This window comes from Mauremys mutica, chromosome 8, assembly GCF_020497125.1.
Source record: "Mauremys mutica isolate MM-2020 ecotype Southern chromosome 8, ASM2049712v1, whole genome shotgun sequence".
Taxonomy (NCBI): Eukaryota; Metazoa; Chordata; order Testudines; family Geoemydidae; genus Mauremys; species Mauremys mutica.
The window spans coordinates 10,084,491-10,098,112 of NC_059079.1; the positions used below are offsets into that span (position 1 = coordinate 10,084,491).

Here is a 13,622-nt window from a genome sequence, read left to right on the forward strand (position 1 = left end):
GCCACCTCACTGTTTACCCCTTTTTCCAGAACATTTATGAATATGTTGAATAGGACTGGGCCCAGTACAGACCCCTGGGGGACACCACTATTTACCTCTCTCCATTCTGAAAACTGACCATTTGTTCCTATCCTTTGTTTCCTATCTTTTACCCAGTTACCAATCCATGAGAGGACCTTCCCTCTTATCCCATGGCACCTTACTTTGTTTAAGAGCCTTTGGTGAGGAACCTTATCAAAGGCTTTCTGAAAACCTAAGTACACTATATTCCCTGGATCCCCCTTGTCCACATGCTTATTGACCCCCTCAAAGAATTCTAGCAGACTGATGAGGCATGATTTCCCTTCACAAAAACCATGCTGACTCTTCCCCAAAAAACTCCCCCAACAGGGGAGGGATAGCATAGTAGTTTGAGCATTGGCCTGCTAAACCCAGGGTTGTGAGTTCAATCCTTAAGGGGGCCATTTAGGGATCTGGGGCAAAAATCTGTCTGGGGATTGGTCCTGCTTTGAGCATGGGGGTGGACTAGACGACCTCCTGAGGTCCCTTCCCGCCCTGATATTCTATGATTAAATTATGTTCATCTATGTGTCTGACAATTTTGTTCTTTACTATAGTTTCAACCAGTTTGCCTGGTACTGAAGACAGGCTAACTGGCCTGTCATCGCCGGAATCACCTCTGGAGCCCTTTTTAAAAATTGGCTCACATTAGCCAACGGACATGCAAGGTCCCTGCAGCTCTAAGACTAGTGCCTCTCAAATCCAGACTTCGAGTCATAATCAAAACGCACAATTATTTTTCACAGATCAGGATTCCCAGTGAACTAGGATTTCTGACAGCATTTGCACTCATCCGAAAACTGAAATGACTACTTTAAAAACAGTTCCTTTGGGCTGCAGAGCAGCGCACTGGTAGCCATGTAAGCCTGCTGTAAATTAGATCAGCCCCAGGGATCCACCCACACAGAACTCATGGCAGGATCAGAGCTTTACTTGCCTTTTCTCCACGGGGGCAATCAATTCAAAAGCTCTTTCATTATCTCTGACCTCTTTAGAGGTTTGAAGATGTTTAAGGGCCTGGATCCATCCTGCTAAAAGACCTTTGAGACTTTAGAAATGGCTGAGATGATGTTGGATCTTGAGAGGCACTAGCTTCCCCCCAACGTACAGTATCCCATCAAGTCTCTTCTTGAGGCCACTTCTAAGAACAAAATACTCCTCTAATACTAAGAATTGGCTAATTGACAGATCTCAAAAAGTTGTTTTCAGTGGGGAACCATCACAAAGTAGGGGTGACTCTGGTGGGGTTCTGCAGGGATCAGTACTATGCCCAATACTATTCAACATTTTCATCAATGATCTAGAAGTAAATATAAAATCACTGCTGATTAAATTTAAGGATGAGACAGAATGGTGGTGTGATATATAATGAGAAGGACAGGGCAGTCACATACAGCAATCTGGATCATATGGTAAATTGGACACATTCAAAATATGTTTCAATGCAGCCAAATGCAAAGTTATACCTCTTGGAACAACGAATGTAGGCCATACCTACACAACGGGAGACGGTATCATGGAAAAGGATTTGGGGGCATAGTGTTCAAGCAATTCAACAGGAGCTCTCAATGAGATACTGTGGCAAAATAGCTAATGAGGTTCTTGGATATATAAACAGTGGGGTAGTGAGGTGATTTGCTTCTGCATACAGCATTGGTGAGACTAATACCAGAATACTTCTTCTAGTTCTGGTGCCCATGTCTTAAAAAGGATGTTGAAAAATTTGAGAGATTGCAGAAAATTAATTAACCTATTACATCACCTACTCTCTTCCCCCAAGAAACCAATTATATTAATTCTTGCTGACAGACACATTAGTAAAGATAGAACTCTACCAGGAAAATGATTACTTGTCAACCCATTCCTTTCCTCCACCCCAACGGTGAGTCATGCTATATGATTATGCCTGTTGACATTTTTTGCTACCAGAATGTCATCACATTGGCAGAGGGAATCAAAAGAATAATGGTGCAGCTGAACAGTTCTCACTCTATGCAAGCCACAGTATGTGATACCACTTCAGTGGCGCTCAGCAGCACTTGTTCCCCTCCCCACCCTGATTTTTAGCTGTCCCGTATAAATCCCAAATAGGGACATCTAGTTGTCTACACTGGATATTTTATTGCATAAAAGAGCATCTCTTTTGAGAAAAGCTGCATGTTCAGTCCGTTGAACAGATTAATAAGTGTTCATAAATTCCCTTGTAATGTTCCAAAGTATGGGAGGGATTTATAGAACCAGCTGAAACCCATATCCTTCCCTCATTTAAATAATCTTGGTCCTTTTCTATATTGAAGTTAAAATTCACTGCAAATCTCAGTTGATCTCAGTATTTTAGGAATGCTAAGAAGATATCATGTGATGCACTAAAAAAGGTAGCAAGCAATACTGATCTCAACTACTGTACAAACCCAAGTCTGGACATTAAATGTTTCACACCACCTTCTGTAACAGCATGGATATTAGCTCCAGTGATAATGCCAGTTATCAGTTTGGGGGTGTTTACACTTTGTCTTAGCATTTTCTCTGCAGTTTCAATGGGATAAAACATGTCACTTACTATTCTGAACTTCAGCAGCACACAAAAATAACACAACAGCTACCAACATTTGCCTCCCCCGCTCCCCTCCCAGAGATTTCACTGATAGTTGGAACAATCTTTATTGATAAACAATCTTCAATGCCATTTTAAGTTTGCAAAGCAACATGGGACCCTTACAGATGAAAGACTAGTTAAAACAGCAATAATTTCAGATTTCAGCACAACTAAATATCTATCTAAATACTATGCTATTTCAAAGACTACTGAAGAGACATTTAGAAATGTTCATTATCAAGCCAACAGATATTATATATTAGAAAAAGCAAAGAACCTCTAACCTTGAGAAAGCAGAGTTAAGAAACTGACAGAATAATAAAGATGTAAAGCAGAGTGGTGCAGAATGGAAAAAATAGTCCAAACTGGAAAAAGACAGAAAAGAAAGCAAAACACACAAAAAAGATTAGTAAAGGTGCAAATAAAGCAGGTTTTTGGAGTGTTTTTTTTTTAAATTGAATGTAAAAAAAAATTAGGTACCAATTGCAAAAAACTCAAAAGTCATGCACAATTTCAAGTGTATCATTTTTCAGGTGAGAATTTCTCATTCTATTTATTATTCATATAGCACAGCTGTGTCAATGTTTAGCACAACCAAGAGAAAATGTTAGTAATGACAGCTATTACAATGCATCATACACAGATAAGATTTTGTTGTGACCTCTATTTGACTGCTGCACTAATAAATAAAACTTTAAGCAATTAAAAGCCACTGAGTCAATACAGCAATGGATTGTTTAATGGCCAAAGGGGTATGAGGACATTTGAAATGTTATTATGAATACAAATGGATAGTTAAAAAATTTAAAAACATGCTCTTTTAAATATTTAACCACAGAACTGCAAAAGGGTTTAATTTATTTTAGTAGTGACTGACTTCTTGAAAGAGGGAAACGTGAAAATACCACTTTTAAAAACTCTGTCTCGATATTAAGGAAAAGGATAATTTGTGCATATAGTATTTCAGGTCCACAATGAAGTTCATCCTTGGATACTCAGGAATAGGTTTATTCTTTCAACAAGCTGATTTCATGGTTCCTCAACAGCAATGTGTCTTTGCTTGGTTGGCTGGTGTAGCAAATACGTTTATTAAGAAAGCATTTATGCAGGCATATCTATGGATGTAAACTGACAAAAAACAGTACATCTGTTCATGGCAGTTAATCTTGTTTTTTCTCAATAGCACAACCATGTCTTGGCATAGATTTTAAAAATTGGATTTAATTTTTTTATTTAATAGCACTTGAATTCAGAGTTTGTTTAGTATGTTTGAGATTTCTACTTAAAAGCCAGACACATCCTTACCTTCTGTAAGCTGGCCCTGTCTGATGGAGGGATCATTTCTGCAGTCAGAACTTGAGGAGGATCAATGCCCTTTGTTAACTTCTGATTAATTAAATGGAAAGCCAAGGCAAACTGTTCTTTTGAAAGCTTTCCACAGTCCTGTGTGTCACAGAGACCCCTGTACACAAAAACACAGACACACAGAATAACTGATTAGGTGCAACACCTCATTTCTACAAGTACAATATTGTTTAGCAGTGCATACGCAGGCAGTGGAAAATGATGACAGCAACTAGCACTTATATACTGTTTTACATCTTCAAATCACCTTACAAACAGCAATGAATCCTCAACACTGAGGAACATGCATATCATTCTCCTCTCTCTCCCCGTCACCCCCCTTTATTTTGAACACATGAATAGGAGAACTTCTGGATCTCCCAAGGAGCAAACTGGGGTTTCAAACTGGATTCCCCAGAAATTAATGTCCTGGAATGGGCTTATCCAGGATGGAAGGTCCCATGGTTCTACACCTCTCTATTACAGGGGGTCCGCACATGCTCACTTATCTCACATTTGGACCCCTAAGAGATCATGAAGGAATCCCTGATGTCAATTATATGGTGGCAGCAGCAAGGACCATATGCTCCAGATTCTGCAACATTTATATTGTGTCCAAAGCCTTTCATCCATAGCCCAAGTGGTGGAAGTGGCTGAGCATCAGTTAGAAGCATGTGGCTGCTCATGAAGCCTCAATGGACTAAGACAGTTTTTTGGTTTTTATTTGGCACACTGCCCTTCAGACAAAAGGCTGAAGGATACATGCCATTAGAATTGATCCTATCTGCCTCTAGAGAACCCTTTTCTGCCCAGAGAAAGGGCAGAGGACATTTACCCAAATTGGGTTTCTAAGGGGGTGTGTGCATTGTGCTCACTCAAGTGGACTAAGATCCCTGTCAAGATGCTAATAAGGGAGGAGGAGCAGGAGAGAGACTTTTTCCTGTTTTATTCCAGTTTTGCTCTCTTCTTGCCCCGATGCGGGGTCACCAGCAAGCTGCAGCACCTCAGGAAGGAAAGCTGAGACGTAAAAAGCTCAAGACGCAAATGCAGCCCTGGAACACAGCTGAAATGTTGAGTTATTGAACCAACTTGATGGAAATCTGAAATAAAGTTTTGGAATTCTCCTCAGAAGAACTCTGCAACTGTGAGGTCTAGCTATGTCTGCCTGTCACTGTGCAGAGAGAACAAAACTGGGGAGAATTATAGCAGGCAGGACATTCCACTGATTCCAGTAATACGACTGGTCTGGTTCTGTCCAAGACACAAGCCAGCCGGCAACACAATGTGATGGATATGTGCAACTTAGCCGTGAAAAATGAAGTGATTTTCAAAGATGCTAAGCATCTGAAGCACCGTTTCACTTCAGAGGATTTATCAGTACTCAAAAGCTGGAAAACCAGCCATAATTAACTTTCTCAAGGCCAAACAACTAACTTGTGACAGAGCCAGGTTAAGAAATCAGCTGCTAGACCTATCCTCAAGGTACTAGATGATGCCTCATATGAGCTGAAACACATTATCTAGTTTACCTAGTACTTACAAAAATTCTACTACAAAAAGGCACTAGGTGAAGTCTTAAGTCTGAAGAGTTTAAATGGAAATAAATTAATGTAAATGTATGCATTACAAAAGTAAATATTGTAGGATAATCTATTTCCCAGTCCAACGTTTAGTAGACAAGTCTCCATATCATAAAGATCAGTTCGGCAAATTCAAAATTGATAAAAAAATTTCATACAATTCATAATTAGACTATGAAAACTTATTGCCATAGGAAGTCAATGAGGCCAAGAACTTAGAAAGATTCAAAATAGGAAAATGTATCCATGTTTATCTGAAAAATTTCCTTTCTTCAAGTTATAAGGTCCACAGATCGGTTACAAAGAGTACTTCAGCCTGTTTTCAAGTTGGGAACAGAACTGGACCTCTCCATCACTGGCAGCAGGGAAATGTCACGCCTCATCAAGTTCCCTCCAGTTGACAACTTCCACAGTGAGGATAATTCAAATATACTTTCCTAAATTACACAATGCATTAAATATAATTGGAGGAAAAAGCACCACAATTTCTCATACTGCTGAGCACAGTAAATTCCACCTAACAACCAACCCAAATCCTGGGATGCCAATTTCCATCTCTATTCTGAATGATGTTTGTCTCTAAAGTGGACCAGATCTGTGGATCTTATTACTTGAATAAAGGAAATTCAGGAAAGCACAGATAAGTTTTTCTATTCTTCTTCATGCTAAGGGCCACAGATCCATCACAATGAATTTTCATTGTTTTATTTTTAAGTGCAGTTAAAAAAAACTATGTAAAACTTTAGAGCCTACAAGTCTACCCAGTCCTACTTCTTGTTCAGTCAGTTGCTAAGAGAAATAAAAGTTTTACATTTACCGGACGTAATGCTGCCCACTTCTCACTTTCAGGTGACATTATAAATCAGAACAGGTGTTTGCATGGCACTGTTGTAGCTGGCGTTGCAAGATATTTACGTGCCAGATGCGCTAAAGATTCATATGCCTTTTCATGTTTCGGCAGCCATTCCAAGAGGATGTTAGAGTAAGGATGATGCCCTAATGAAGTATTTAATGTTGGGATTTGTACAGAACTTTTCTTGAATATGATGAGATCATTATACTACAGAGACTTTGACCTTCTTCCTTGAACACTCACAATGAAGAGGGAACTCAAAGCTATTTTTAAACTGGTTTAACATGATAGTTAAACTATGGACTTTGCACCAGCAAGTATAAGAAGTTCCATCTGTTGACTTTTCACTGGGGCTCACAAGAGCGATAATGATTTCATCCAAGTATTCATTTTAAACATGTCTGGCCCCGGATGGAGGACCGGTCTGTGAGACAGAGACAGCCTCCTCAGCCAGAAAGGCAGAAACAGGAATGAGAGAGCAGCAGTGATATATCTTTTGTATTATCCTGGGACACAGCTGAAAAAGTGGGAAGACATATAGAGGGACCATGTCCACCTTTGCACGATGTCATTCACTACCTCGTACCCCAGCTCCCAACACGGATGTGCCACAGGGCACTTTATTTACTTTTTTCAGATGCAAAGAGATTAATCACCAGCCCTCCAAACTGACTTACAACGAGTAAGGTATTTCTGGATGCAGCAACCACACTGCTAATCCAACTTCTGCCATGTAAGTCTTGGTATTCATCTTCCTCAATGGGCTGTGCACATGGAAATAGGAAACTCTGCTCCACACAGGGCAGGAGAATTTCTTTGGGTCTGGGCTGATCGTGTCCTTCCCAGTTACTAAGAAAACCCTATTAAACATGTTCACTGTCATCAACAGAACAGGTCTGTCATCCATTGACGGAACAATGCCCCAAGACCTCACTGAAACATTGTTCAAGCTGGTGGGTACCGTGCTCTCTTTTTCTGGTACACATTTCCTGGAAGATCCCATTTAAAAAAATTAATTAAAAAAAAATCTGATTCTCTGCACTCACCAGTTGAGGGAGCAGAGAATATACCACTTGAGCTAGAATTCTGCCAACACATGAGATAGGGTGAGATATGGAGTGGATACCAGGTTTTACTGGGTTGGTATCATATGAACTTGATCACTGAAGCATAGCTGTGTTTAAGATGAGGATTCACAATAGGTTCCAAAAAAAATTGGATTTTTGTTTCTGTGACAACTTGTTTTCCTTTTGTTTATGGCCATCTTCATCTTCTGTTAACTTTCTTCTGAAATAAGACCTTGTACATCATAGCCCTTATCCTCTGCCCAGGCCTATGATGACTTTCCTAGTACCATGTCTGCCCTGACCCCAACATACTCCAGCAACCACATCATTGCGTGCTCGCTTCAGCTTTCTCTGTACAGAACTCAGATTTAAAATAAAAAAAATAAAAAATTAGTCCAAGAAGCAACCAGTGAATTTCCTTCTTCACAAAAGCCAATATATTATTGCCACCACAATCCTGGAAAGGATCCCTGAGAGCATGTATAAAGATTGTCAAGCGATTAAAAAAATGAATCATGATTAATCGCATAATTAATCACACTGTTAATAATAGAATACCCTTTATTTAAATATTTTTGGATATTTTCTACATTTTCAAATACATTGATTTCAGTTAACACACAGAATACAAAGTGTACAGTGCTCACTTTATATTTTTTTATTACAAATATTTGCAATGTAAAAAACAAAAGAAATAGGGTTTTTCAATTAATCTAATACAAGTCCTGCAGTGCAATCTCTATATTATGAAAGTTGAACTTAAATGTAGAATGTATAAAAAAGCCTGCATTCAAAAACAATGTAAAAAACTTTAGAGCCTACAAATCCACTCAGTCCTACTTCTTGTTCAGCTGATCATGCAAACAAACAAGTCAGTTTACATTTGCAGAAGATAATGCTGCTCACTTCTCGTTTACAGTGTCACCTGAAAGTGAGAACAGGCATTCGCATGGCACAGTTGTAGCTGGCATTGCAAGATATTTACGTGCCAGATGTGGTAAAGATTCATATGTCTCTTCATTCTTCAACCACCATTCCAGAGGACATGCATCCATGCTGATGACGGTGTTGCTCGACAACAGTCCAAAACAGTGTGGACCAACGCATGTTCAATTTCATCAGTTGAGTCAGATGGCATCAGCAGAAAGTTGATTTTCTTTTTTGTTAGTTTGGGTTCTATAGTTTCCACATCAGAGTTGCTCTTTTAAGACTTCTGAAAGCATGCTCCACACCTTGTCCCTCTCAGATTTTGGAAGGCACTTCAGTTTCTTAAAAGCCTTAGGTCGAGTGCTGTAGCTATGTTTAGAAAATTCACATTGGTACCTTCTTTGCATTTTGCCAAAATTTTGCAGTGAAACTGTTCTTAAAATGAACATGTGCTGAGTCATCATCCAAGACTGCTATATCAGGAAATATATGGCAGAATGCGGGTAAAACAATTGAGGAGACATACAATTCTCTCCGAAGGAGTCCAGTCACAAATTTAATTAACGCTTTTTTTTTTTTTTTTAATGAGCATCATCAGCATGGAAGCACGTCCTCTTGAAATGGCTGCCGAAACATGAAAAGGCATATGAATCTTTAGCGCATCTGGCACGTAAATATCTTGCAACGCCAGCTACAACAGTGCCATGCAAACACCTGTTCTCACTTTCAGGTGACATTATAAATCAGAAGTGGGCGGCATTACGGCCAGTAAATGTAAAACTTATTTCTCTTAGCAATTGACTGAACAAGAAGTAGGACTGAGTAGACTTGTAGGCTCTAAAGTTTTACATAGTTTTATTTTTAAGTGCAGTTACGTAACAAAAACAAAAATCTACATTTTTAAGTTATACTGTCATGACACTACAGTACTTGTAAAAGGTGAATAAAAAAACTATTTTGTTTATCATTTTTACAGTGCAAATAGTTGTAATCAAATATAATATAAAGTGAGCACTGTATACTTTGTATTCTGTGTCGTAATTGAAAGCGATATTTGAAAATGTAGAAAAACATCTAAAATATTCAATACATTTCAATTGGTTTTCTATTGTTTAACAGTGCAATTAAAACTGATTAATCATGATTAATTTTTCGAGTTAATCGCGTGAGTTAACTGCGATTAATCAACAGCCATAATAAAGATCAAATGGTAATCAGGGCAGGGAAATGAAAAATGCTGCCCTCCTTCTGCAAAATGTAAGAATTGCCCAAGGATGGATAAATGGGAATGCTTTAAAGACAGCCATCATTAGGAAAGATAGATGCATGAGAGGATATCTGTTCTGCTTGTCCCTGATTCACTGAGGTTAGAAATAGAATGGAATGGGTTGCAATGCTCCAATATGAAGTAGATGGATAATTTCATTCAGGTTGTGGCTTTTCCATGGGTTGCCGAGATGGAGAATAGGACAAAGCTGTTCCTAAAATCCTTGCACAGCTCCATCAGGCACGCCTCTACACAACGTCCAATTATCTCACTTGATCAAAACGATATGTAACCCTTTGGCTCCCAAAATGAAAGAGCCTAGCACTAATCAGGGGTCTAATTTCCAATAGGGCTGGGAGACCTGCAGATAGCTCAGGGGCAATAGAAAGCAGCTACAGACCCTAAACATGTTCTAGCTATCACTTGCAAAGAGATATTTTCTCCTGTTACACTTCACAGATAGCTTCAACTTGCCATATGACACGTATTTCCTTCTATAAGGTCTGCCAGGAGTCAATATTACAAGCTGACTTTTACGATTACTCTGAACAGCCTCAGTTTTCCATAAAGTCTCCTATTGTATCATTAAAGTAACTGGGAACTTTGGGATTAGACACTCAGACAATAGCCCCATATTCCTGCATAAAACAGATTTGAAACCCACTTTTTTCCCTTTCCTATCCAGAGAAAAGCTGCTAGGCCGTACGGTTTTTAGATTGAGAGGGAACATACCTGCAACACTGTCCACCTGTGTTAGCACGGACTGTGAAAGAATGCTGAGGCACTGAAATATGAACTGTCATCTGGCACTCCTATGTGTCAGCCACCTGTAAGTTTTCATGACCAAAGAAGGGGGCTGAGAATATACCTGCCTGGACTTGGCTGCCTTTGGTGGGCCTGTGCAATGAAGAGGCCACTCTTCTGGTTCACTCTCTCTCCGAGGTAGAAACACCTAGTCCCTAACCACCAGAGATGTGACTGAAGTCCCTTCACAGAGATGGACTGCTTGCCCCGGGGCTAGCTCTTTTCCAATCCTACCTGCCTCCTTTCTTGCCAGGGGAGAGGCTAAGGTGACCCACACCTGGCCTGGGCTGCATCTTGCCTAGTGGAACTAGCCCTCCAATCCTGCCTGTTTCCTTTCCTGCCTGGGGAAGAATGGCTGAGATGACCCCACCCAGACTGAGTTGCGAGGCGAAACCTATGTTCTGACCACAGAGCTGGTCAAGGCCCCCAGCTATTTGTGGAGGAGGATGAAAGCAATAAACACAGACCCTTCCTTTTGCCTCTGGCTTTTCTCAGTGCTCGCCTGCTCTCTCCCCATCCCTCCATGAAGCCTACAGGAGCATCAAATGCTGCATACACCTCAGAAGGGGAAAAACAGAGCTGAGGAGACAATCTCCCCAGAAATCAAATGCAGCCTTGGGACATGGCGAGAAATCACAGACAAATTATTGAACCAACCTGCTAGTCTAAAAATTTGAAATAAAGTTTGGAATTGCCCTCAGAAAAATCTCTGCAGCAGAGAAGTCTGGTTCAGCCTGCCTGCCGCTGTACAGGAATAGAAAACTGGAGAGAACTTTAGGAGATGGGTATTCACTGCTGTCAGTGACAAGTCAGGTTTTGCCCCCAAGTTGCAAGCAGGTTAAAGTACCTATTGTAACAGTTCTGTGGACCATATCACGTAGAAGACAGGCTGGACATTTAACATGGATATCAAAAATACCCAGTATTATCATAATTATAACAGAACTGATGAAACCTAAAGCAGAGAGGCCAAAGGGCGAATGACCACATGAAGTGCACTAAGCCTCTCACCTCTAAATACAGTCCCTTGAGGTCAAGGTAAAAGCAGATACACTACTGCTGTTCATACTGTACCTGTCCCATAGTTAAACAGAGGACTTCAGGCTGCAGAGATATCAATGTGGCACCTTTCATAAACAGTATGTGTGGCAAGAAAAAGATGATGTTCTTCTATTTTTAAAAAAGGTGATAGAGAAAAATTCTTACCAGATGTGCGCAAGTAAGTTAGAAGGCAGTCCTGTCTTTAAGAATATCTCTCTGGCTTCCACGCCAGAGACAAAACCATCCATGTCTTTGTCAGTTTTCAGGAAAATCTCATCATATTTGATTTTGTCGGCAGGTGATACAACCCACTAAGAAAAAATACTGGTAAATCTCTTTGAAGACAAATGTATTTTTATCTCAAGGAACAACATAATTCTAGTTCTAAATCTCTTCAAATGACATCAGTCTTTCCAATAAATAACGGCAATTAGACAGCTTGGAAAGATCTACTCCCAGTTGCTTGGTTCTGTCATGATCAGAACAGGTAAGACTTTTTGTCTCAATGGCTGCTTTTTGGACATACCCCAGGGCTCATTTATTTGAAGTACCGGTATATATTCCTGGCCTTTTCTCACTTCAGTTACTTACATCAGCTACCCAGTCCACTATCTATCCCCTCACACCCCACAAACATCATTAATTTGTTGGAAAATTGCTTGCCTGATGATTACTGGATTCGTCTCTGTGCCAGATCAGACCGATGTTATCTGGTTGTGTCCTTGGGCTACTATTTTGTTGAGGGTTTTTTAAGCAGTTTTCTTAATGTTTTGACCTCTGCATGAGGCTTATATGCTTTAAAATAAGCATTTTTTGACTGAAATTTAAAAAAAAATTTATACTAAGTTTTTCCTGAAGCCAAATTTATGTAGAAGATGACTTCTAAAAAGCACTTCCAGTAAACATCTTCACAGATGGCTAAATCCATATTTGCCTTTCCCAATCTGTTAGTGACACCAGTTACCCCAACTTTATGAACATATTGACAAAAACAAAACAAAAACAGCCAATAGATCAAGGTAGTCTGTATGACCCAGCTCATCTGCATAACATTTCGTTACAAGCAGTGACTAAAGAAAATACTTTAACATAAGCGAATTCTAGGACTATACCTGTGTTAGTGGTGCTTTGGCAGGTAAAATGCCTACAGGAGACGAGGACTGATGAGAATCTTTAGCAAATGTTGACAATGGGATCACCTGCACTGCTCCTGGAATACTGACAGTTTTTCTCTTGGACGGTGGCACCAAAGCTGAAGGCAAGGACATTGGCACTGGTTCCTTTTCCAAAGCACAGTACACCAAGAACATGGCCTGAACATGAAAACAAGATGGGATTAACCAAGGTTGTAATATTTATCCTCACTTTAAGAAGTGACCTACAGTAGTGAAGCCATCTAAAATTTAACAATCTTTTCAAAAGAATGAAGCAGCCTATAACTCAGAGGTGCCAGTTATCTAGCACATTCTGGGATACATTTTATAATAAGGTTCTCAAGGATCATTTGGTCTTCCCCTCTTGGTTTTTGCTTTTCATATTCCTATCCTGTCTTGCCAATTTCAGAGGGATGGTCAAAGCCCCAGTGTCACCTCACTATTAGAGCAGCAACTCAGCAGTTAATTCCCTTTCCTCTGTTTTCTCCAGAAGTGATGAAAAACATCAACCACCTACTTAAACTCATTAACTACTTCACAAACCAGGAGAGGAAGGATAGCCTTGAGGTTAAAGCATTCGACTGGGTGAAAGATCTGAAGATCTGGGTTCTGCTCCTGGCTCTGTCACAGGATCTTTGTGAGACCTTTGGAGAAGTCACTTAATCTCTCTGTGCCTTTGTTTCTGACGTCTGAAATGGAGATAATCATGTATCCCTACCTCTCAGGGGTAAATTCATTAACATATGAAGCATTCATTCCGGGAATGAGCACCATGGAAAAGCCTATGAATAATCAAGTATAACCAGCAGGCTCAATGTTTTTATTAGAAGTGTATTTAAACACAAGAGACCATCAAGGTAAATCTACATTAAAAAGACATGAAATGCTTTCTGAACATTAGCCAAAGAGGCAGGGCCCAGTTATGGTTT

At 39.8% G+C, this 13,622-nt stretch overlaps 1 protein-coding gene across 3 annotated transcripts in view; it reads right to left on the reverse strand.

The window, feature by feature from the left end:
* The window catches only part of EPS15 (epidermal growth factor receptor pathway substrate 15), a 99,558-nt gene that overhangs the window by 50,840 nt on the left and 35,096 nt on the right, over nucleotides 1–13,622 (reverse strand). For all 3 annotated transcript variants that reach the window (XM_045027454.1, XM_045027456.1, XM_045027455.1), the window contains exons 9-11: nucleotides 12,652–12,852; nucleotides 11,705–11,850; nucleotides 3,962–4,118 (exon numbers count right to left, since the gene is read on the reverse strand). In XM_045027454.1, coding sequence (XP_044883389.1) covers nucleotides 3,962–4,118; nucleotides 11,705–11,850; nucleotides 12,652–12,852 — 504 coding nt within the window. The remainder of the gene's footprint in view (nucleotides 1–3,961; nucleotides 4,119–11,704; nucleotides 11,851–12,651; nucleotides 12,853–13,622) is intronic.